This window comes from Natator depressus, chromosome 11, assembly GCF_965152275.1.
Source record: "Natator depressus isolate rNatDep1 chromosome 11, rNatDep2.hap1, whole genome shotgun sequence".
Taxonomy (NCBI): domain Eukaryota; kingdom Metazoa; phylum Chordata; order Testudines; family Cheloniidae; genus Natator; species Natator depressus.
The window spans coordinates 21,186,904-21,208,796 of NC_134244.1; the positions used below are offsets into that span (position 1 = coordinate 21,186,904).

Sequence of the window (21,893 nt, forward strand, 5' to 3'; positions counted from 1 at the left end):
TTCGATCTGACTCTTCTGTAGGTTCAAGCAAGGCAGCACTGGATCTGTTTACATTTTCTTTGCAACTATAGAGTGAACTCTTTTTGTGAAACTAATAGCGAGCCCCAAGAAGTGCCATTTTTGAATGCCACCAAAGGCCAACTCAGGTCAACTACTAACATCTGTATTAAAAAAAAAATCACTATTTTGCACATATTAAAATGATGGCAAAACTATTTAAGTCAGGAATATTATTAAACATTTTTCATCCTTGAACTAGTATGCAGAAGAAATCTGAAGAGTGTTTTTTAAAGACACGTGGCATTTCACTACCCACTATTAATTTGGATAACCGCAAATGTAGAAAAAGTAGCTATCATGTAGCTCACTGCAGTGGATACTTTAAATAAAAATGTGACCATTCTTAATGTTTCATATTTAACGTGACACAAATGACATAGGTGACATGATCTTGTATCAAGCTGTGTTATGACACAACAAAAATGATTTTTTCCATAACCTGCATTCATCTCCCTGACTATTGCTTTTTATAACATATAAAGACACAATTAAGATCTTTTGTTAATATACAATAAAGCTACTAAGGAAAAACTAGACAGTGATAGGTTTGCGCTGGGGAAAAAACATATTTGTGGACTTTAATGATAATTCATTATCTAGTTCTGATTTTATATTATATTGTTCCATACCCAGCTTGAGGATCTAAAGATAGATCTCTAGGAAACTTAATCCTTTTTTTCACAAGAACAGTGGGGTATAAGCCATTGAGTTTTGATACTTCGATAATCCTTTTCTCTGCGTCAGACCAATAGAGATTCTTTCCAATCCAGTCGACAGCTAATGCACTGGGAACAGCTGTGTTATGTACTACCTAGAGGAATTAAGATGCAAAAAGTTAATCATTTAAATACTTAGAAAAATTAACAAGCAAACTCATTTGTCTATGTTTCAAAATGTTTAAGAGAAGAATACAGGATCCACTGTGAAGCTCTGTGGAAAAAAGTTATACAAGATTAATAAAAAAGTCTGATATTTCTTAAAAAGTAGATTTATTTAACAAAGATGATGGAATGTAATTTCTGTCACAGAGAAAGAATGGGGAATCCCAAACAGCAACTGCAGACTGAACCTGGAACTGCACTGGATTGTATTCTGGTATTTTTATTTTTTTTATTTAGTTTTTGGGGACATTTTTTGTTTTGTTTTTGTCAAATCTTACTCGTCACTCAAAAAATGTTCCTTTTTGAATAAACTTGTTTTTAAAAATTTCCTATCATTATGGAACACTGAAAAGGCAAAGATTTTCCACTCTCAGGATAGCTGTTTCTTGGCAACGCCCCTTTCCCCCCTCGCCCCCTCAGGAGTACAGTGGGACATGTCCCTCTTCAATGTGACAGTGATGCCAATACTTCAAGGCATGCATGCATAAAAGTACACACTTTTTGCAAAGACGTAGAAATGTCCTAATGGTAAGTAAGGTGCCTTCCAATATCAGGCAGTTCCCAAATAATTTAATTGTCTGAAATTAGGAGGTAGAACTAGAAGCTTTTTAACAAGTTAGGACTGCTGGATTATATGCAAACTACCAGGAAGGAATTTTGAGGGCAGAAGTAATTGAGTATCCCAGTAAACTAGTTTATGGTCCATTGACTAATGATGGGTTGACCTCAAAAGATGTGATTCTTTGGATGCTTCTGTGGGACTTAACTAAATATATCTAAAGCACATTTGGACTACAGATCTCAACACAGGATTTTTTTTTAAAAGGCCTTCTTGCACTATTTGCTTTTGGTTGGCTTGACATACTGTGCGCCAGGTCCTCACACCCACAGATGTGATGCCAAAAGAATGATGAAGCTGACAAAGCCAACTCAGGATTCTCCTGGCAGCACAAAGACGGTGTTGCTTTCTCTACACTGCCCCTTCACAATTCCTGGAGTTGGGGACATTAGAACTGTGAAAGGGGAACAGGGCATAGCTAGCGTGCTCCTGCTTGGAGTAATGGTACTTTGGGGCCCTTGCATCCAGGACAACACAGAGTAGCCATGTGTGTCCTTTTAAGTTGTGCCAGTGGCTAAAATGGCCCCCACCCAGCCCTAGGATAGTGGAGTTTCAAAAAAGCTTACCAACTCTGATCTTGCCTCCCAAAACTATATTGAACAGAGCTTTGCCACAGCCTGAAATTGAACCCTATAGATGAAACTCAACTCCGCTTAGAGGGTCTGCACAACAACCTATGTACCACTGAATCTCTTCATGTAGGGCTTAAGTTGTGCAGAGAATATGCTGCTAGTCTTCTGTGCCCTGAACCACCCCTCTCCTAATATTTCATATTTTATCTAAGCTTCAAAATTCCACCCATTTAAGTCTATAAAACTAGAACATAATTGAAACAATGTAATGAAGAACCATTCTATTTCTCCATCCCTGAAAACAGCCGAGCCCTTTTAAACACTGTGCAGTGTGATCATTCAAATATTTTAGATTATCTTCAAGCCTTTGTTCGAGTCACTGAAGTAGCACTTGTAAATGCTTTTGCCCCAGAATCTAAAATCTGCAAATCTGAAGCACATAGTAAACTATCTTTCTAATTGTCTATAACATTCATGGCAATTGAAGACTTCCCCTCCAATGTTAACTGTCGATATAGGCTGCAAGATAATCTACTTCAACGATTACCATGGATATGTTCAACAAATATTAGGAGACACAAAGCGGGTGAGGTAATATCCTTTCTTAGACCAAATGTTATTGGTGAAAGAGACAAGACTCAGGGCTCCACAAAGAGCTTGTCTCTCACCAGCAGAAGTTGGTCCAATAAAAAATATTGCCCACATTGTCTCTCTCTCATATACTGGACCCAACATGGATACAACAGCACTGCATTTATTTATTACTTGACAAGATCACCTTTAAATTGTCTTGTTTTGGATACCACATTTTATTCATATGGACAAAGGGATAGAACATTTTTATTTCCTAATGCCTGAACATTCCCAACCTTATAGTTCACAACCTTCCAAACCTTTACATGGGGCACTCAACAATTTTATGAGAACTGGATCATTCCAGAAACCCTCTTACAATTTACAGTGATTTAGTCACCCTATGATTTGATTCTTTTCTACTATTGGCCCTTGCTCTCAAAGGATATTGAAATTGCTCCTTCAGAGTTATTTCAGTAACTGAGGTAAATGTATGTGATATTTTTATAAAAATTAAAAAAAGAAATGTGAATTTTACATCAATATCTTTGATTTTAGAGTATTTTTTTCCATTTCAAGAAAAAAATTTTACTTGAATCTCACATAATATATAGAAATGTATATCCTTTTATGTTTAAACCCATTTCTTTGAAAAGTCACTCACCGGTACAGTAAGTGGAGTTCTTCACATTGACTGTACATATATAGTCCACTAATATATTTGCCCTGAGTGCTCTTGTACTCTTCAAGAAGGAAATAGACAACAGAGAGGCTTAACTGCCGTCTCTTCCACAGTTCCTTCTCTTCCACAGAATCACAGAAATGTAGGGCTGGAAGGGACCTCGAGAGGTCATCTAGTCTAGTCTCCAGGCTTGGATCAAATAAATCTAGATGATCCCTGTTAGGTTTTTGTGTCACTTGTTCTTAAAAATCTCCAGTGACAGGGATTCCACAACCTGTGTTGGAAGCCTATCCCAGTGCTTAAACATACTCATCATTAGAAAGTTACTCCTAATATCTAACTTAAATCCCCTTGTTACAGATGAAGTTGAAAACTACTTGTCCTACCTTCAGTTGACATGGAGAACAAGTGACTATCTTTCTCTTTATCACAGCCCATATTGTATTTGAAGACTGTTGTTAGGTCTCCGCTCAGTCTTCTTTTCTCAAGACTATACATGCAGTTTTTTTTAACCTTTCCTCGTAGGTCAGATGTTCTAAAGCTTTTATCATTCTTGTGCTCTCCTCTGGACTCTCTTCAATTTGTTCATATCTTTCCTGAACTATGGCATTCAGAATTGGATACAGTACTCCAACTGAAGCCTCAAAAGTGCTGAGTAAAGCACAACAATTAATTCCTATGCCTTACACACAATATTCCTGTTAATACACTGCAGAATGATATTAGCCTTTATTGAAGCTGTATCACATTGTTGACTTATATTCTATTTATGATTAACTTAACCCCCAGATCCTTTTAGCACTACTACGACCTGTAGCTTTGTATTTAATTTTTCCTTCCCAAGTGTAGTACTTTGCACTTACCTTCACTGAATTTCATCTTGCTGATTTCAGACCAATTCTCTAATTTGTCAAGGTAATTTTAAATTCTAATCCCATCCTCCAAAGTGCTTGCACCTCTTCCCAGCATCATGTCATCTGCAAACTGTATAGGCATACTCTCTATTTCATTATCCAACTTGTTAATGAAAATATCAAATAGTACTGGACGAGGACAGACCCCTTTGGGACCTCACTATATTCTTCCTCAATAGTGAACTACTGATAACTACTCTTTGAGCATGATCTTTAAACCAGTTATGCACCCACCATATCATAATTTCATCATTTCCCTAGTTTGCTTGTGAGAATATCATGTGAGACTTTGTCAAAAGCCTTACTAAACTCAAGGCACATCACATCTACAGCTTACCTCTATCCACTATGCCAGTAACTCTGTCAAAAATGTAGGACTCCCCAGCCAAGTGGAAGGCAGGCAGGTCATGGAATATATATATATACACACACACACACATACACATACACACACACATACACATACACACACACAAACAGGTATTATACAGGTAAGTAATTTTTCTTTCTTCCAGTGCTTGTCAATAGATTGATCAATTGATCTAGATTCATTCCACTCTTGGTAACTCACAAGCAACGATCTGATCTAAGGAAGTGAGTGCTAAGAGTCTACCTAAAGAGAGACTGTATACAGCTCTATCCAAAAGAGTATCTGATATCAATGCTTCTATGATGGAATAGTGCTTCATAAAAGTATGAAATCCCCTAAGTGGCCACCTTACAGATGTTTATAACTGGAATATTTCACAGGGGTACTGCAATGTCTGTCTGAGCCCTAGTAGAATGAGCCATAAACTGATCTGGGGGTTCTAGACTAGCTATATCATAACAGGCCTTAATACAACCCATAATCTAAATTTAGATAGTTTTAGGTTGAAACTTGATAACCCTTCATTCTCTCAGCAATTGCTATAAACAATCCTGGGAAAGTTCAGAAAGGTTTAGATCTTTGCAAATAAAAGGCAAATAAAATATGTACTTATATCATTTGATTCAAGTGGAAGCCCATGACTACCTTTGAGTGGAATGGATCTCAGAGATATTTTATCTGGATGAAAAACTGAATATGATATGTCAGCCATGAGGGCTTGACGTTCTCCAGTTCTTGTGGCTGACATGACTGTGATCAAAAACCATCAAGTGATGCAGCAAGGAACAGGTTGCTATAAGTTCAAAAGAAGAGCAGACAGAAGTACAATGAAGTCCCATGGTGGAGGTGGCTCCTTAATTGGTGGACAGACACTAGTAAGTCCCTCAAAAATCAGTTACATTAGGATGTTAAAAAATAGAACATCTTTTGATGGCTAGATGATGTATGATGTGTACAGTTAGCAGCTAAGTGAACCCTAACCGAACGAATGGACAACCCTGCATCCTTCAGAGAAAAATAAATAATCTAAAATAATAGGGATTTGGATATCACAGGAATTGAAATGTCTTGGTTCATGCCAACTTATATACTTTTTCCACTGTGTCACATAAGTTTGTCCAACAGTAGAAAAGACGCCACTAATGAATACATTTTGAACGTTTGTGGAACACAATGGCTCTAGGAACAACATCCATCCAGTAGCCGGGTGAGGTTGAGAGATTGAAGTACTCTGCCTTTATCTTGCATTAATAAGGCTAGTAGAAGTAGTAAGGCCCTTGAGGGATGAACTGACAGCAAAATCAATTCCAGGTACCAGTAATGTCTTTGGCGGGTACGAGAAATGAAAATGACCGAGGCCACATCCTGCCTGATCTTTTTTAGCACTCTGGAGATTAAGGGAATTAGACAGTACATATAGAGCAGACCTATTGACCAGGAAGTTACAAATGCATCTGAAAGAGATCCTAGGTTCTGTCATCTCCCTGAGTAGAAGTTCCGACATGCTGATTTTGTCTGTTACAAAGAAGTCTATTGATGGGTAACCCAATTCCTTAAATATATTCTGTACAACAGAGTCCTTTACTTCCCATTCACAGTAGACGAAAGAAGCAAGCTCATCTTTTCAGCTAAAATGTTCTCTTAGTGAATCATAGTGAGGGATAGCTGATGGATACACCAATTCCATATTCGAATTGCCTCCTGACACAACAGGAATGATCTTGCCCTTCACTGCCTATTTATATAGAACATACAGCTGTGTTGTCTGTCATGATTTGAACTAAATTGACTCTGCATACAGGGAAGGACTGCAATACAGGCTCTGTGAACATGACTGATTCCATTTCCAATACCTAGCAGTCTGATGTAACTGAAGCCCATACGTTCTTCGAAGAAGTTTACTTAATTTCTGAAGGAAAGGATGCCAGGGTCTAGATCTTGAAAAATGATATCGCTACTTTTGACCTACCCATCAAAATGGTTGTTTCACAGCCAATGTAGTCTGATGTGTAAAGGATGCTGAGAAGGTCTCTTCTTTTGAAAACTATGCCTCTTTCTTGGAGGCTCTGCAACTCTTTGAACCCAGCGCAGATCTCTGTCTTGAATAAGTATGAAGCCTACTCTGTTCTCTTTTAGGGCCAGATATGAATACTCCAAGAGATCACAATGTGGCCTATGATTCCTTCAGATGTGAAAGACATCATCAGTTTTCAAGCTAAAAAGGTCCAGGCTCTCAAAAGGTAGTTCTTCACCCACTGACTGAACTGCGTGTAGAAACCCCGATGTTTAAAGCCAGAATGCCCTTCTCATGACTACCAATGTGGCCAGAAATCTAAAAGTGGAGTCAATCACTTCAAGAGACTCTTGGATAGATATTCTCATGATTAGTTCTCTTCTAAATTAAAGTTGACAAATCCTCTCTCTTCTTTGGAGGTAGTTTGTCAACAAAAGCAGAAAACTTGTCATAGTTCATAAACTCAGATCAGGCCAGTAGGATCCAATAGTTTGAAATCATTGAAGGATAAGTTTTGCAGTCAAATAAATCTAGACACTTTTTCTTCGTATTCTTTTGAAGTCATTTTTTGTTGCTCTTTTAATTTCTCAATAGCTGCAACAACTACTAAGCAGCCCAGTATCATGTGTGTATAGATAAATTCGACTCCTGCAGATGGGGCATAATATTTCTTGTTTGATATCTTTGATGTAGGGACTGGAGCAGTCTGTATCTTCCATAAATTCCTGGCAGGTACATGGCAGTTCCATTCCTGGCAGGTCCACAAGAACCGGGGAAGTTACCATTCCTTGCATAGCTGACTGAAACGTATAGATGAGTTTATGTGAGGATTTTTGAACCTCTTCAAGGAGAATATCTAAAGACTCTGCCACATTTCTTGATCAAATCTTGAAAATATTTAAAATAACCCATGTGAGATGGGGTTGAGGAAACCACTGCCACGTTTGGGCATGAGAATGAAATGGTTCTTGACGTTCCTCAAACTGCAGACGTGGTGGACCCTCTTCAGAAGCTTCCCCAGAATGGATGAGCTTTTATGCAGTCAACAACAGAGATGTAGATTGAGAGGCTGTAGCTGAAGATTTTCCCCTCAAGGTTGGTACAGAGGTTGACTTTCTGGTCTGTATGTACAGCATATGTTCCAAAAAGGACATGCTTGGATATTACAAGGTAGCAGCACAAAGGCCACAGGTAGGTACCAAGGTATATGAGGTATCTGTAATATCTGGACTAGGAAGAATCCCTAGACTCTCTTGCTCATCAACAAAGATCACATGAAGGTGTCTTAGGAGACTATATAGGAGACCCTTATCTTCTTCTCTGTGATTTAGGCTATGTCTACACTACACACCACTGGTGGCGGCACGTAGGATATGTGTAGCTAAATGCTGCAGTGAAAAGCAGGCTGGGGGAGACAGCTGGGAAAAGCTTCAGGAGCTCCCCATTGCTGGAGCCTTTCGCTGAGGTGAGGAAAGACTGACAGGGGGCAGGCAGTAGGGAAAGTCTGAGCCTTTCCCAGCTTTCTCCCCCTGCCAGAGCCTTTCCCTGAAAAGGAGAAAGGCTCCAACAGATGGGAGTTGGCACAGCCTTTCCGCTCTGCAGGAGTCTTTCCCTCTGACAGCAGTGGGGCTGGCAGAGCCTTTCCTTCCTGGCTCCCCACTGCTGGAGTCTTTTCCTGTATCGGGGAAGGCTCCAGCTGTGGAGAAGCAGCAGGACACAACACTGCTAAAAACAGTATGTCAACAGGAGGCACGGCTTGGGCAAGTAGAGAACATATAGGTACATACTTATACCCTTCAGGTGTGTCTTTACTCACCTAAGTCATCCCTCACTGGCTACACTGCTATTTATACTCATGCTAAGGGGAGTAGTGGGTATGTATTCTACATGCCGCCAAAATAAGTGTGCAGAGTGTGCATACCTTCAGCTGAAGACAAAAGAGTGTAGTTCACATGCAAAGGGTTGGGAGAGGGGCTGACAAAGCTAGAGTACTAGGCTGCACAGAAAGTCTATAGACAGTCAGACCTTGGGAAGCCCCCAGTAGCAAAGATAATTCAGCACCTGGTACTGATGATCTTATGTTCAGAGCTGGAGATAACACCGGTTTTCAGGCTCCTCCAAAACAAATCTCCTGGTTCTACATATTTAACTGTTACCAAAGAGAATGGCAACACAAGCATCACAGCTAGAGGGGAGAATAAAGGTGTGGAGAGTGCCAATGTTGATGCCACGGATTTACTCACTACTGAAAGAAGTGGCAAAACCACTGCAACATTGATGCTACGGTAACCACTGTAGCAAGCACTGAAACAGTCTGTACCAATGTATCAGTCAATTTAGTGTTGGGATGTGGTACCAAAGCCTCAGTACAGAGATCCTTCAGACGTTCTACAGTAGTCATACTTGGCCATGGAATCTCCTTAGAATGGAAGCTCTGTGAGGACTTAGATCTCTTCTTCGTGGAGTTTTTTGTAGGAAATCTACTACTCACTTTCCCTGAGGAGCAGTGCTCTGTTTCTCAGAGACCTTGTTCATCCTACCAGAGAAACTGTTCGGAGCACTTCTGGAAAGAGGAGAAGGTTTTCAGGGGGGTCAGAAACACTGGGTCTCACACGCATCTCCTGGAGCAGTAAAGAAGAAACATCTGCAAGTGTGCTACTCTGGCTTCTGAAGTCTTTTTTGAGAAGGACTTGCAGATGGTACTTCTGCTATTCTATTGTATTCTGTGTAGCTTTTTATGCTGTGCTTGCCACTGTAGTATCTAAACACCTTCCAGAAGTACTTTAAGCAACATGATTACACATCTGTTACATGTTGTTTGTTCTGTAATCTTCACCTTGGGGGAAAAGCACTTGCAGAGGAGTGTCTTGTTCTGGTAGGGGTTTTTTTTTGTTTCTTTTTTGTTAGGAACATGAGACTGCCCAAAACAAAAAAGGGAGAAGGGGCAATGCTTAAATCCCAGAGAGTTGGGGTTACATACCCTAAAGTTCTGGTACCTGGACAAAAATATCTACCAGAGTAAAAAACTAAAATTTTCCAAAGATATGCCAACAGGCAACTAATCCGACAGCTAACTAACTAACTCTAGATTTAAAAACAACCAATATATACTAGAAACAAGGAAAGCTAGCTAAAGTAAGTGCAAAAAGACATGGACATTAGGTAGCTCTGTTCTGTAGCCAAGGGTGATGAGACTGGCAGAGAACACGGCAGCAGAGGAACCTGAGAATCCAAATGCCTCGATGTTTCTGTGATGGGGCATATGCCCCACACAAGCCCATAAAGGGTTAACAGAACCCTAGGGAGGCTGCGCAACAGGTAGCCAATTGGAGAGGACCCTAGGGAGGATGTGCAAGAGACGGCCAATTGGAGAGGGCTATGAGGAGCAGCCAATCGGGGCCGGGCTGGCCCATATAAGAAGGGCTGCAAAGCAGGGTCAGTCACTCCCTGGAGCTTGAGGAGAACTGGCTGCCTTGTGGGTGGAAGGCAACTAGTACCTTGGACAGAGCAGTGCTTGGCAGGATCAGGGGAGTGAGAGCAAGCTCCTGGCTGACTGCTGGCATGCTGCAGCCCTGAGATAAGGGCAGAGAAGGTGCTGGGGCTGCGGGGAAGTGACCCAGGGAAGTACACTGTGAGGTTGGAGGGAATGCAACATGTGGCTGCAGTCTACAGGGTCCCTGGGCTAAAATCCAGAATAGCGGGTGGGTCTGGGTTCCCCTCTTTCCCTCAATTGCCACTGAGGAAGTGGCTGGACAGGGGACTATGGTTGCCCCGGAATTGGGGAGAACAGAGTGTGACACAGCCGGAGGGCTGTGTCCTGAAGAGGATGCTGTGTTCTTTGGGATAACACACTTCCTGGAGCAGATGTGATGGTGGCAAGAAGTCACCAGATGAGGGCGCACTAGCAAACTAAACTAATTCTCAGGACAGCCAGCAGGAGGTGCCACAGAGGTGAGTTGAATCCCATCACAGCGTCACTGATTCCCAGGACAGGTCAGACTCAGAGAGACTGTGAGTATAAAAAAAACTATTCACTAGTTTCCCCAAATTAAGAAAAATAAATGGTTTAAATGAACAAAGATGAGTAATAGCTGAAACACTGAACTTGCTCTACTGCCAGAGACAGAACTTTTGCTGTGCAGAAGCAAGGACATGATCTTGCTCTGGATTTTCCATAGCAATTACATTAAATTAACTCCAGCATTGCTGCAGACTAGGCACAGACTAGCACATAAATCACAAATTATGGAAGAAGTTATACTCCAGATTGCTAGATCAGTGTACACTGTTGCTTGACTTACATCTGTTAACTGATCAATTTATACACAATATAAGTCTTATACCGAACCACCTTTTAAGTCACATAGCATTTGGCTCAGGGACACAATTCTTTTGATTAGTTCTGGATTAATTATTGCATTTCTAGTCTAGAAATTTTTATTACATTGCAGAGGTCACAGTTCTCAGGTTTAATCAGGTGCATGTTAGCTGAGAAACAGAAATGGATCTTGGACTTCTATTATGAAAAAGAAACATTAATCACATTTTAGGGATTTAATAAAGACCAGACACAGTATTTTTTCTATCTGATCTTAACTTTATTTATTAATACTTCCCTAATTCTTGTAATATTATTATTAGTTCCCAATTACCTTTATGTCACTTCCATTCAAAGACATTCTGTTTATTCTGCTGCCATTTGGTCTGCTGGAATCAATCCAATAGATGAACTCCTCTCTATAATCAAAGTCTATTGCAATCACATTGTTTAGCCCCTAAAAAGGAAAACAATCAGGTCCACTTTTTCACATATGTTTGAATACAAAATATTTGATGGTATTCAAAATACAAAGTAACCACTGCATTTATTATTATTCATATCAAAAGATGTATTATACTTACTGTATATTTATGTAGTACTTATGCGTTTTAGGTTTCATATTTTATTTGTAAACATAATCAGAATAGTAAACAAAACTGGGAACAACAGCAAACTATGGTACAAAGAGCTAGAAGTCTCCAGCTGAGACAGGCTTTATTGCTTGAATGTCTGCAAGGTGTTTTACAGCTGCCAATAACTTTGTTATCTTGAATTTGATGAGATGGGAAAAGGAGAGCAGTGGTATGCTGGCTGAAGTTGATGAGTTCTCTCTAGTAGATATACAAGACCACAAATAACACTCACTGGTCATTTGGAATTTTCTTGCAAAATGGTGAATTTTGCTATTTTGGAGAGTGGAAACTTGTATGATTTTTTTTTTTTGCTATTTTTGTTGCCTTCATTGCCTGGTTTGGTTCTGAACAGCCTTGAGAAGGGCTAGTTGAAGTCTGATCCCAATTAGTGTCATAATGTGGAGTGATTTCTGTGGCAAGAAAAGTAAAGGAGTTTGGTTTCTTGCATTTGGTTTCTTTTATCTTCTGCTTAGTCTTCTGAGCTTTATTTAAGACCTACTACCAGTCTTTGAAAGAGAACAACAATCAGAGCTTGTTTGATTTGAGTGTCCTATGTCCAGGAATGAAGACATAATAACCTTCTTCTTACCAAATGGTGAGGAAGGCTGATGACACAGAAATTAAGTCAAAGACTATGTCAAAGATGAAACATATTATGAGAAATGCTTTCCTATGCACTCAGCCAAAGCAAAGGGCTCCCTAACAGCCAGATGCTATCATGATAGGTATACATAAAATAGGTTAGGCCAGTGGTTCCCAAACTTGTTCCGCCAATTGTGCAGGGAAAGCCCCTGGAGGGCCAGGCCAGTTTGTTTACCTGCCATGTCCGCCAATGGGAGCTGCTGGAAGCGGCGCGGGCCGAGGGACGTACTGTAAACAAACCGGCCCGACCCTCCAGGGGCTTTCCCTGCACAAGCGGTGGAACAAGTTTGGGAACCACTGGGTTAGGCAAACAAACAAACGTTGCATAGACTCTTCTACTGAAAGTCCCATTATGATAGCAATGATTGATGGGGGAAGATTACATGACCATAGCGTAGCTATGCTAGGAGTTTTGGAAGCTATGTATAGCATACCAATAGAAAAGCATCATTACACCAATCAAATTGTGGTCCTGGGTGGCAGATGAGGGAGAGACTTTTCATGCCCATATTCCCTAATCAACCAAGGTTCCTACCTTTCTAGATGAGAGAGGTCTTAACTGAGCTCTAGAAGCAATATTTAAGAAAGCGACCAAGAAGCAGAAAGGGCAGAGCCCTCCTGTGGTTTGAGACTCAAAGTCTTGCCTTATAATCAAACCATAACCTCCTAATATTCTGATGTGTCACATTGATGGGGCCACAATTATCTTCAGATTTTAGAAGGATGAATCCATATTGTGTTGGGTCAGAGGAAGGCAGAGCACTACTGCAGTGAAGGGCGGTGGGAAAAATGAATTAACTCTTCTAAAAGAAACCATCTGTAGTGTTGGGCACTTAACAGTCCACTAGGCATGAACTGAAGAAGTTCAGGAGTGGAAGAGAGGTAACCATTGCAAAAAGCTGCCTATTGTCTGAACCATAAACACTGAGCAATCACTCGATGAAAAGAAGTTACACCCATAGCTTTAATGGTTGTTGTCCAATATGCCTATCCTCTTGTGAGGATCCTACAAAGTCATTTCCTTTAAAGTTTTTTTTTTTTGTGGGCAATTCCTCCCAGTATCTGACAAAGTGTCCAAGGTCCTCCCTCCACCTTGGAATTCCACTAGTGATGGAGGGAGTGTAGATGTGGATTGGAATCCTGAAACATAGTCACTGTGCCTGTTCGAGCATCTGTATTGTGAGAATTGGGAAATATTTGTATTTTTACAAGTATCATGTGTTGCTGTGCACAGTTTTCACAAGTACCATGCCTGAGTGCACAGTAAGATCAAAAAAAGGGTTTGTTATTAAAGAAACCACTCGGGACAGCTAAACCAATGGCCTAAATAAGGAACATTCTCTCAAACAATAGCCAGATTAATAGCTGGGAAGAGGGACTCCTCAGTCACACCATGAGGAAGGGCTGTTGGGCTAAGAGAGAGATCAAAATCCACTGATCTGTTAAAAGGTGCCCCTGGCAGAAAGGGAGGGGAGAAGTGGTCAGCTCAACTGGCCATTACCATTACCTTTGAAAATTCGTGGTGATCGGAGGAGGACCTGGACGATTGGAAAAAGGCAAATATAGTGCTCACATTTAAAAAAGGGAAGAAAGAGAACCCAAGGAACTACAGACTGGTCAGCCTCACTTCAGTCCCCAGCAAAATCATGGAGTAGGTCCTCAAGGAATCAATTTTGAAGCACTTGGAGGAGATGAAGGTGATCAGGAACAGTCAACATGGATTCACCAAGGGCAAGCATGCCTGGCCAACCTGATTGCCTTCTATGGTGAGATAACTGGCTCTGTGGATATGGAGAAAGCAGTGGATATGATTATATTGACTTTAGCAAAGCTTTTGTTACAGTCTCCCACAGTATTCTTGCCAGCAAGTTAAAGATGTATGGATTGCATGAATGAACTACAAGGTGGATAGAAAGCTGGCTAGATTGTCGGGCTCAACGGATAGTGATCAACAGCTTGATGTCTAGTTGGCAGCCAGTATCAAGCGGAGTGCCCCAGGGATCAGTCCTGGGGCTGGTTTTGTTCAATATCTGTATTAATGATTTGGATGATGGGATGAATTGCACCCTCAGCAAGTTCGCAGATGACACTAAGCTGGGGGGAGACGTAGATATGCTGGAGGGTAGGGATAGGATCCAGGGTGACCTAGACAAATTGGAGGATTGGGCCAAAAGAAATCTGTTGAGGTTCAACAAGGACAAGTGCATAATCCTGCACTTAGGAAGGAAGAATCCCATGCACCACTACAGGCTGGGGACTGACTGGCTAAGCAGCAGTTCTGCAGAAAAGGACCTGAGGATTACAGTGGTCGAGAAGCTGGATATGAGTCAGCAGTGTGCCCTTGTTGCCAGGAAGGCCAATGGCATATTGGGCTGTATTAGTAGGAGCGTTGCCAGCAGATGGAGGGAAGTGATTATTCCCCTCTATTCGGCATAGGTGAGGCCACACCTGGAGTATTGTGGCCAGTTCTGGTCCCCCCACTACAGAAGGGATGTGGACATATTGGAGAGAGTCCAGTGGAGGGCAACAAAAATGATTATGGGGCTGGGGTACATGACTTATGAGGAAAGGCTGAGAGAAATGGGTTTATTTAGTCTGCAGAAGAGAAGAGTGAGGGGGGATTTGATAGCAGCCTTCAACTACCTGAAAGGGGGGTTCCAAAGAGGATGGAGCTGAGCTGTTCTCAGTGATGGCAGATGACAGACCAAGAAGCAATGGTCTCAAGTTGCAGTGGGGGAAGTCTTGGTTGGATCTTAGGAAACACTATTTCACTAGGTAGGGTGGTGAAGCACTGGAATGGGTTACCTAGGGAGGTGGTGGAATCTCCTATCTTCGAGGTTTTTAAGGCCCAGCTTGACAAAGGCCTGGCTGGGATGATTTAGTTGGTGTTGGTCCTGCTTTTATCAGGGGATTGGACTAGATGACCTCCTGAGGTCTCTTCCAACCCTAATATTCTTTGATTCTATGAACTGGTGGATGTCACAGGGAGAAACAGAAAGAGCATGCTTCAGGGTGACCCAGAGAGAGACTGATTAAGAGTCAGGGTCTGCATCAAGCAGGTTACAACAGGACAATGAGGGAACCTCAGGCTAAGGCAGGTCCACCTACAGATCTGTGGGGAATGCCAGTCCTGGGTAAGATAATATGCATATGGAACTATGTTATTTTAAATACACATTTTGTTTCGGAGAACATGCCTCTGTGTTACTGTATAATATCACTGTTCACGGGCTCCTTAAAGAAAACTTGCAGATGCTAACTCTATTAGGGCTGCTAGGTATCACGGTGGGGTGCAATCTGGAGAAAACTGTCAGGGAGTGGTTGGTGTGTGGTGCCGCATCCCAAGGAGAAGTGGAAGCATGATCCTGCCACTTGAAAGAGGTGCTCTCAGGGGACTGGAAAAGGGGTATCAGTAACAGCAGCCTGTGCATAGACTGTGAAATATATCATGACTTCAACATCTGAAAGGCTTGCTTCCCTCTTTGTTGGTGAGATTCATTTCTTCAGAGGGAATACCTCTGCCGGTATTGTGATCACTTTTGAGATGGACTAACAGCTGAGAAAGCACCAATTCATTTTTCTCAAAGTTCACCAGAAATTCTGATGGGCTACCAGCTAAACCAAGTCTCAAAGTATAACTATTGCTTCTTGTGGAGATCATGCAAGGACTAGTCAATCATCCACGTATGGCAGACCAGAAATCTGAGTATGAACAGCTGCAACTACCACAGATAGGATCTGAAATGAGACTGAAGTATAAAGTGGCACACTGGAAATGCTCCTAACCATGAATAAATCACAGATATTTTTAATGGTCATTTTACACACAATTGATTACCTGCTCTAACCATGGGTAAAAGTTGTCTTTTAATGGTGACCACTGTATGATTGAATAAAACCTCAGCAATCTTAAACTAAACATCCAAACGAATGGGTTTGAGAAAGTGCAAGCTGCTCTGAAATTTTCTCTGAAATGCTGAATAAGAAGGTCTCTTCCACTTAACATGGGAAGCGATGGGAAAGTGAATGAACCAAGATATTTCTGTGAAAGAGATGAACACAAGACCCTGAAGAAAATGAGATCAACTGATGTTCATTGGTAATATTGCTTCACTAATAATGGATGGGGAATGGGGTGGAGAATATACCTCTGCGATCACAAACTTTCCATTGCCATCTTAGTGTCATCAGCCAGCTTCAACCTAAACTTGGATTATTTGGAGCTGTATGTCATTTGGATCTTTGGTCAGAAAAAGGTTCTGTTTGGAGTATTTCCAAACATCCCAAGATCCTTCTAGTAAGAGAGAACAGGATATATAAGGCTTCCATACAACGTAAAGGAATTATTTTGATTATTAAGGTGGATCCATGGAGTCAGAAAAAAAATCTAGTCTTTAAATGAAGTGGTAGTGAGTGGTTGCTTGATCTGCAAGTTTTACGGCAATGCATTATTCCAGAGTCCAACCTATGTGACTGTCAGTCAAAATGTAGGGAGAAAATGTGACTAAATCAAAGAGCACAACATTAAAAGAATTCAGAGAATTCAGAGCTGTTGGATTGTATAGAATTAGCCGCCCACCCCCCACACCCAAACCCACAGTGATACAACCAGAGCTTTGGCACAATAGATTACTGCGGTGAAAGCTACAACACCCTCAGTTACCAATTTTTTTTAAAGTTTGTTTCCAGATTTCTGCTATAGGCATCCTTATGGGACGTAGAACAGTCTGCAGATAAAGACAACTTCTTAAGAAAGGTGACTGAGGCTGTATGAATACAAGGCTAAAACCCTCACATTTTGGTAATGGGTCAAGTCGATCCAAGAATTTGTGAAAAATAGGCTCTGCATCTGGATGTTCTAAGTTCCCGTAAAATTTCCTCAATATCCAGACTGATAGGAAATGGCCTGCTTGTCTCTGTTTATTTTTTCTTTGGTTCAGGTAACATGGAAAAGGATACCAGGAATACCAGAGCTTCAGCATCTTCAAGAAAAAGTGGCCCAGTTTCATTTGGAGTGGGGAGACAGGAAGTGTACTTTGACCATAAAACATCTCTCCTTCCTGCTCTGAAGCATTGTTCAGGATCCTTATTTCCTCTTGGACTAATTAGTTGTCCCCAATGCTTCTAGTAAAGGGTAGGGAGAGATTTTAAAGTGGTATTAGCTCTGTGATGGTGGCCATGATCCTCCCTGCCCGTTGACCTTCCCTCAGTCTAGGGAAATCATGGAGGTTTGATGATGGAGGGAGCAGTAATAGAAGAGTAAAGGAACATAGGAAGGGAGGACAAAAATGCACTGGTTGTGTGTGAGGAAGAAGGAGACAGAGAGGGAGAAGAGCTGATGCTGGAATGGAAAGAGTTGCATAGCAATTTAGTGGTCATTGAATGAAATCCCAGCTCCTAGTTCCTCTCCTTGTGAGTATTTATTGAACAGCTATTAGGCTAGGGAAGCACAGATTTTACAGGTAGAGGAGAGTGGTTGCCCATCTCTGTCAGAGCCTTGCACATCCCTTTAGTGAGAGCTGTAACCTCACTGTCCCCTTCAATGTCTAAATGAGGGAGGTGGACCTGAGAGATCTCTGATCTCACAAGAGACACAGAGAGAAAGAGCTATCTAGGCAGGAGGGACAAAAAAGTAGCCTGAGGAGGAAGATATCTCACTTTGTTCTGCTGGTTCAGGCCTCTTTCCTCTTTTTCAAATCCAGATGACTTTAAAGGCACCATCATCCCGAGGACAAAGGCCAGTGACTTCTCAGAACAGCAGCAGTAGAACTCAGACTAGTGTAGGGCGGAGACTGACGTGAAGATGTAGGAGCCAAAATTCAGATGTCCTCTTTGGTTGGAGCTATCTGGGCTCTAGTGTAATAGTGGGGGGACTGTTAACTCAAGGTTGGTGGAGCCCTGAGGAAAACTGCCAACACCACTCATACAGAAAACTTGCATTTTTTCTCCTGACTGTAATATTGGTGTAGGAAGGAAAGAGAAACAGTGACACCTTACCCAAAAGTAATTTGAAGTTTTTTTTTTTCAGAAGACGAGACACACTAATATCATGTTGTTTGCTATGCTCTCTAATAGAACTCATGTACAGTCAAATAATTAATGCAAGGTGATTAATTTGGTACATACTCCTGTGTGAAATTGAACACCTCCACTGTGACATTAAGATATACAAGAAGTCAGGAAAAAGCATGGCTCTGCTTACTGCTACTGTTAATTTCTATTGAGACAGGTTTTGTAGTATTTTTTAATTATCTGATTAGTTCTGAAACAAATCATTTATTAAAAATGATTTTCAGAATAAAACATATGGTAATTAACCACAGATAGGTGACGAATAGCTGCAAAGATACAAAAATGCTGAAAAAATACCTCTGTCCTTAGCAGGTGTCTGTGTTTCTATTTAGGAAGTATTTTCTCAAAGAAAGACTAAGAATAAAATATTTCTGACTTCTAGTATATTTACAATAATTTAGACTAATTATGGATACATTTATAGTACAGTACATTTGGGATGTTTTCATGAATTGTGTGAATCGATAAAATGGATAGTAATTAGCCCAAATAATATACAAAGAGAGAGGGAATGGTTACTCACCTTCTTGAACAACAACAGTTGGTCAGTATAATGGTGTGGGTACCCATCTGATGCACTGGGGCTGGAGAGATTTCCCTAGCAGTACCCACAGGGGCAGACAGACATGCACTCTGGCTTTTTGCATGGTCCAAGCTGAGGATATAATGGGGGGAGCTGCCCTGTAACATCCTTCAGTTCCTTTGAACTAGACTCTAGATCACTGATTCTGATGCTTTGGGGAAAGAGGTTTGGCTATATAATTAACATATGCTACACATCTTGAAGAACAACAGTTACAAAAGAAAAGTAACTGTTTTCTTCTAGTGATTGCATATATCCATTTCATTGAAGGTGACTCCCAAATGTTTTTTGATGGAAGTGGAGCTAGGACTGTAGGACTACTTTCCCCATCAATCACATCTTCCCTTGATGCAGAAGTAATTGCACAGTGTCTAGCAATGTGTGAACAAAGGACCATGTCACTGCTCTGCAGATGTTCACAATGGGAGTGTTTCCTGGATGGAGGTCGAGTGTGCCCTAATTGAATATGTTGAAAGCTTCTCAGGGAGCATAATAGAACAATGCAGCTGGTAGTCCATTTGGAGAGTTGTTGTGTTGTGACAGGATGACTTCTCATTCATTCTGCATAGGATACAAAAAGCTGGGAAGAAGCCTGAAAGTATGGACGTTGAAAGTACATTTGAAGTATGGAGTTCTTGTTCATCTTTGTGAACATGTGGTTTTGTGGGGGGGGAAGGACTGGTAAGTATATCGACTGACTGAGGTGAAAATCTGAGGCACTACTCTGGAAAGAAATTTAGGGTGTGGCCCAACCTGCACCTTGTCCTTGTAGAATATGGTTTATGGAGGATCTCTTACCAGGGCATGTAACTCTACCATTCTCCTCGCAGAGGTGATGGCTATTAAGAAGGCTACCTTCACTGAGAAGTGTACCAATAAGCAGGATGCTAAGAGCTCAAATGGAGGTCAAATAAGAGCTGACAGTACTAAATTCAAGTCCCAAGGTGGAGTTGGATTCCTGATAGGTGAAGAACAGCCTGGCAAGACCTTCTAGGAAATTGGTTGTCACAGTATTAGAAGAAAACAACAACAACAGTCCTTCCAGTAATATGAGGGTGACATTCTGAAATTGCAGCCAGATGTGCCTTAATGGAGCTGACTGCCAGACCTGACTCTTTAAGATGTAAAAGAGTTCAAAATCTTCTGAATTGTAGATGGCATAGGAGATGTACTCTGGCTAACATCCCAGATGGAGAAATATTTCCATTTACTAAGGCACAGGTTTACAATTTTTTTTTGCTGTGCCCCCCACTTCAGAGATTTATGTCCCATGTGTGCCTCCTTCTTTCTAAGAAACAGTAGATATGCATACAGCAAGCCCTTGTCCCAACGTAACAGGAAACTGTCTGAGATGTACTTGAGACTTTTACCCCTTCTTGAACAGAATTAAGGACACTTCCAGTTCAAGTGAATTGCGAACAAATCCACTGTATGAACTCTCCCTACTTGAAACAGTGATCTTCAAATGGTTGTGTTGAGAGACCATTTATGATCCAGGTTCAAAAACCTGCTCAGGCGGTCTGCTAGGACATTCTGAACTCCTGGACGGAGCAAAACCATGAGAGTTTACAAGTTCTGTATGTAGAAATTTGACAACCTCATTTCTCCTGACACAGGCTGTCTGACCTGGCATTCCTCTGCTTGTTCACATAAAACACTGCTGTGCTGTTGTCAGTGAGCACCTGGATAGTCCTCTGAATGTATGGCAGGAACTGCTGACACGCTCTGGGTATTCTAAGCAAACTCAAGGAGATTTAGGTTTAATTTAGCCTTTTGAGTGGACCTCAAGCCATGAGCCTGCAGGTTGTCCAAATGCCCTCTCCACCCCATGGTGGAAGTGTCCATTCCCAAGGTAATACAGGGGAGAACCAGTGAGAACGAGACTCCTCTGCACATGTGTGCAAGGGATATATAGAACAGATATGTCTTAAATGTTTAATAACTACATATTCCTTCTGGCCCTAATCAAAATCAATAAAGCTATTCATCTCTGTTTATCCCAGAATAGGATCTGCCTAGAAAGTAAAGATAATGAAGCAAATGGTTCATATCATTCAAGAAACTTTGTCTAAAGACCCACATATCAGCCTAGGTCAGGAATTCCTCTCCCTAAGAAGAGAAACTAACATGGCTAAATCAGATTATTGTTAACTATGTAGGCATCAATCTCTCTCATAATTTGCAACCTTTTTCTCCCTCTCAGTCTAGCTAAAAAGAACTTAAAGTTACCAAGAAGGGTGACACCCTGCTTTCCTGAGCAAACTGGTGCATTGCACATTGTGAGTGAATAAATAGATGGGTGGGGGCATTTCCAGTTCTAGTGAGTTAAGCAAACTAATGGGTAGCAGGTTTAAAACAAATAAAAGGAAGTTCTTCTTCACTCAGCGCAGAGTCAACCTGTGGAATTCCTTGCCTGAGGAGGTTGTGAAGGCTAGGACTATAACAGGGTTTAAAAGAGAACTCGATAAATTCATGGAGGTTAAGTCCACTAATGGCTATTAGCCAGGATGGGTAAGGAATGTCCCTAGCCTCTGTTTGTCAGAGGGTGGAGATGGATGGCAGGAGAGGTCACTTGATCATTACCTGTTAAGTTCACTCCCCCTGGGGCACCTGGCATTGGCCACTATCAGTAGACAGGATACTGGGCTGGATGGACCTTTGGTCTGACCCAGTATGGCCATTCTTATATTCTTATGTAAACTAGAAATGTGATTGCAGGATTGAACATAAAATTGGGCAAACTATCTGTTACCCCAAGAAATCCAGGCCACATGTTTCACCGCAATGCATAAACTGCACATTGCTTTCCTTGCACAGCAAATAAAACCATGGATAATCTGTCTCTCATCCCAAATTAGAAGCTGCACATTTGCTTGCCTTGTGAGTATGTCCTCCCAATTTAGAAGATTATAAGGATTTTGTTGGTTTGGATTGTAACTAATTATTGCATCTTAGAAA

At 41.2% G+C, this 21,893-nt stretch overlaps 1 protein-coding gene across 1 annotated transcript in view; it reads right to left on the reverse strand.

Annotated features, from left to right (window-relative positions):
• Positions 1 to 21,893, reverse strand: part of LRP1B (LDL receptor related protein 1B) — a 1,292,938-nt gene that overhangs the window by 212,588 nt on the left and 1,058,457 nt on the right. The window contains exons 58-59 of the mRNA XM_074967293.1: positions 11,338 to 11,460; positions 690 to 871 (exon numbers count right to left, since the gene is read on the reverse strand). Of these exons, the coding sequence (XP_074823394.1) occupies positions 690 to 871; positions 11,338 to 11,460 (305 nt within the window). The remainder of the gene's footprint in view (positions 1 to 689; positions 872 to 11,337; positions 11,461 to 21,893) is intronic.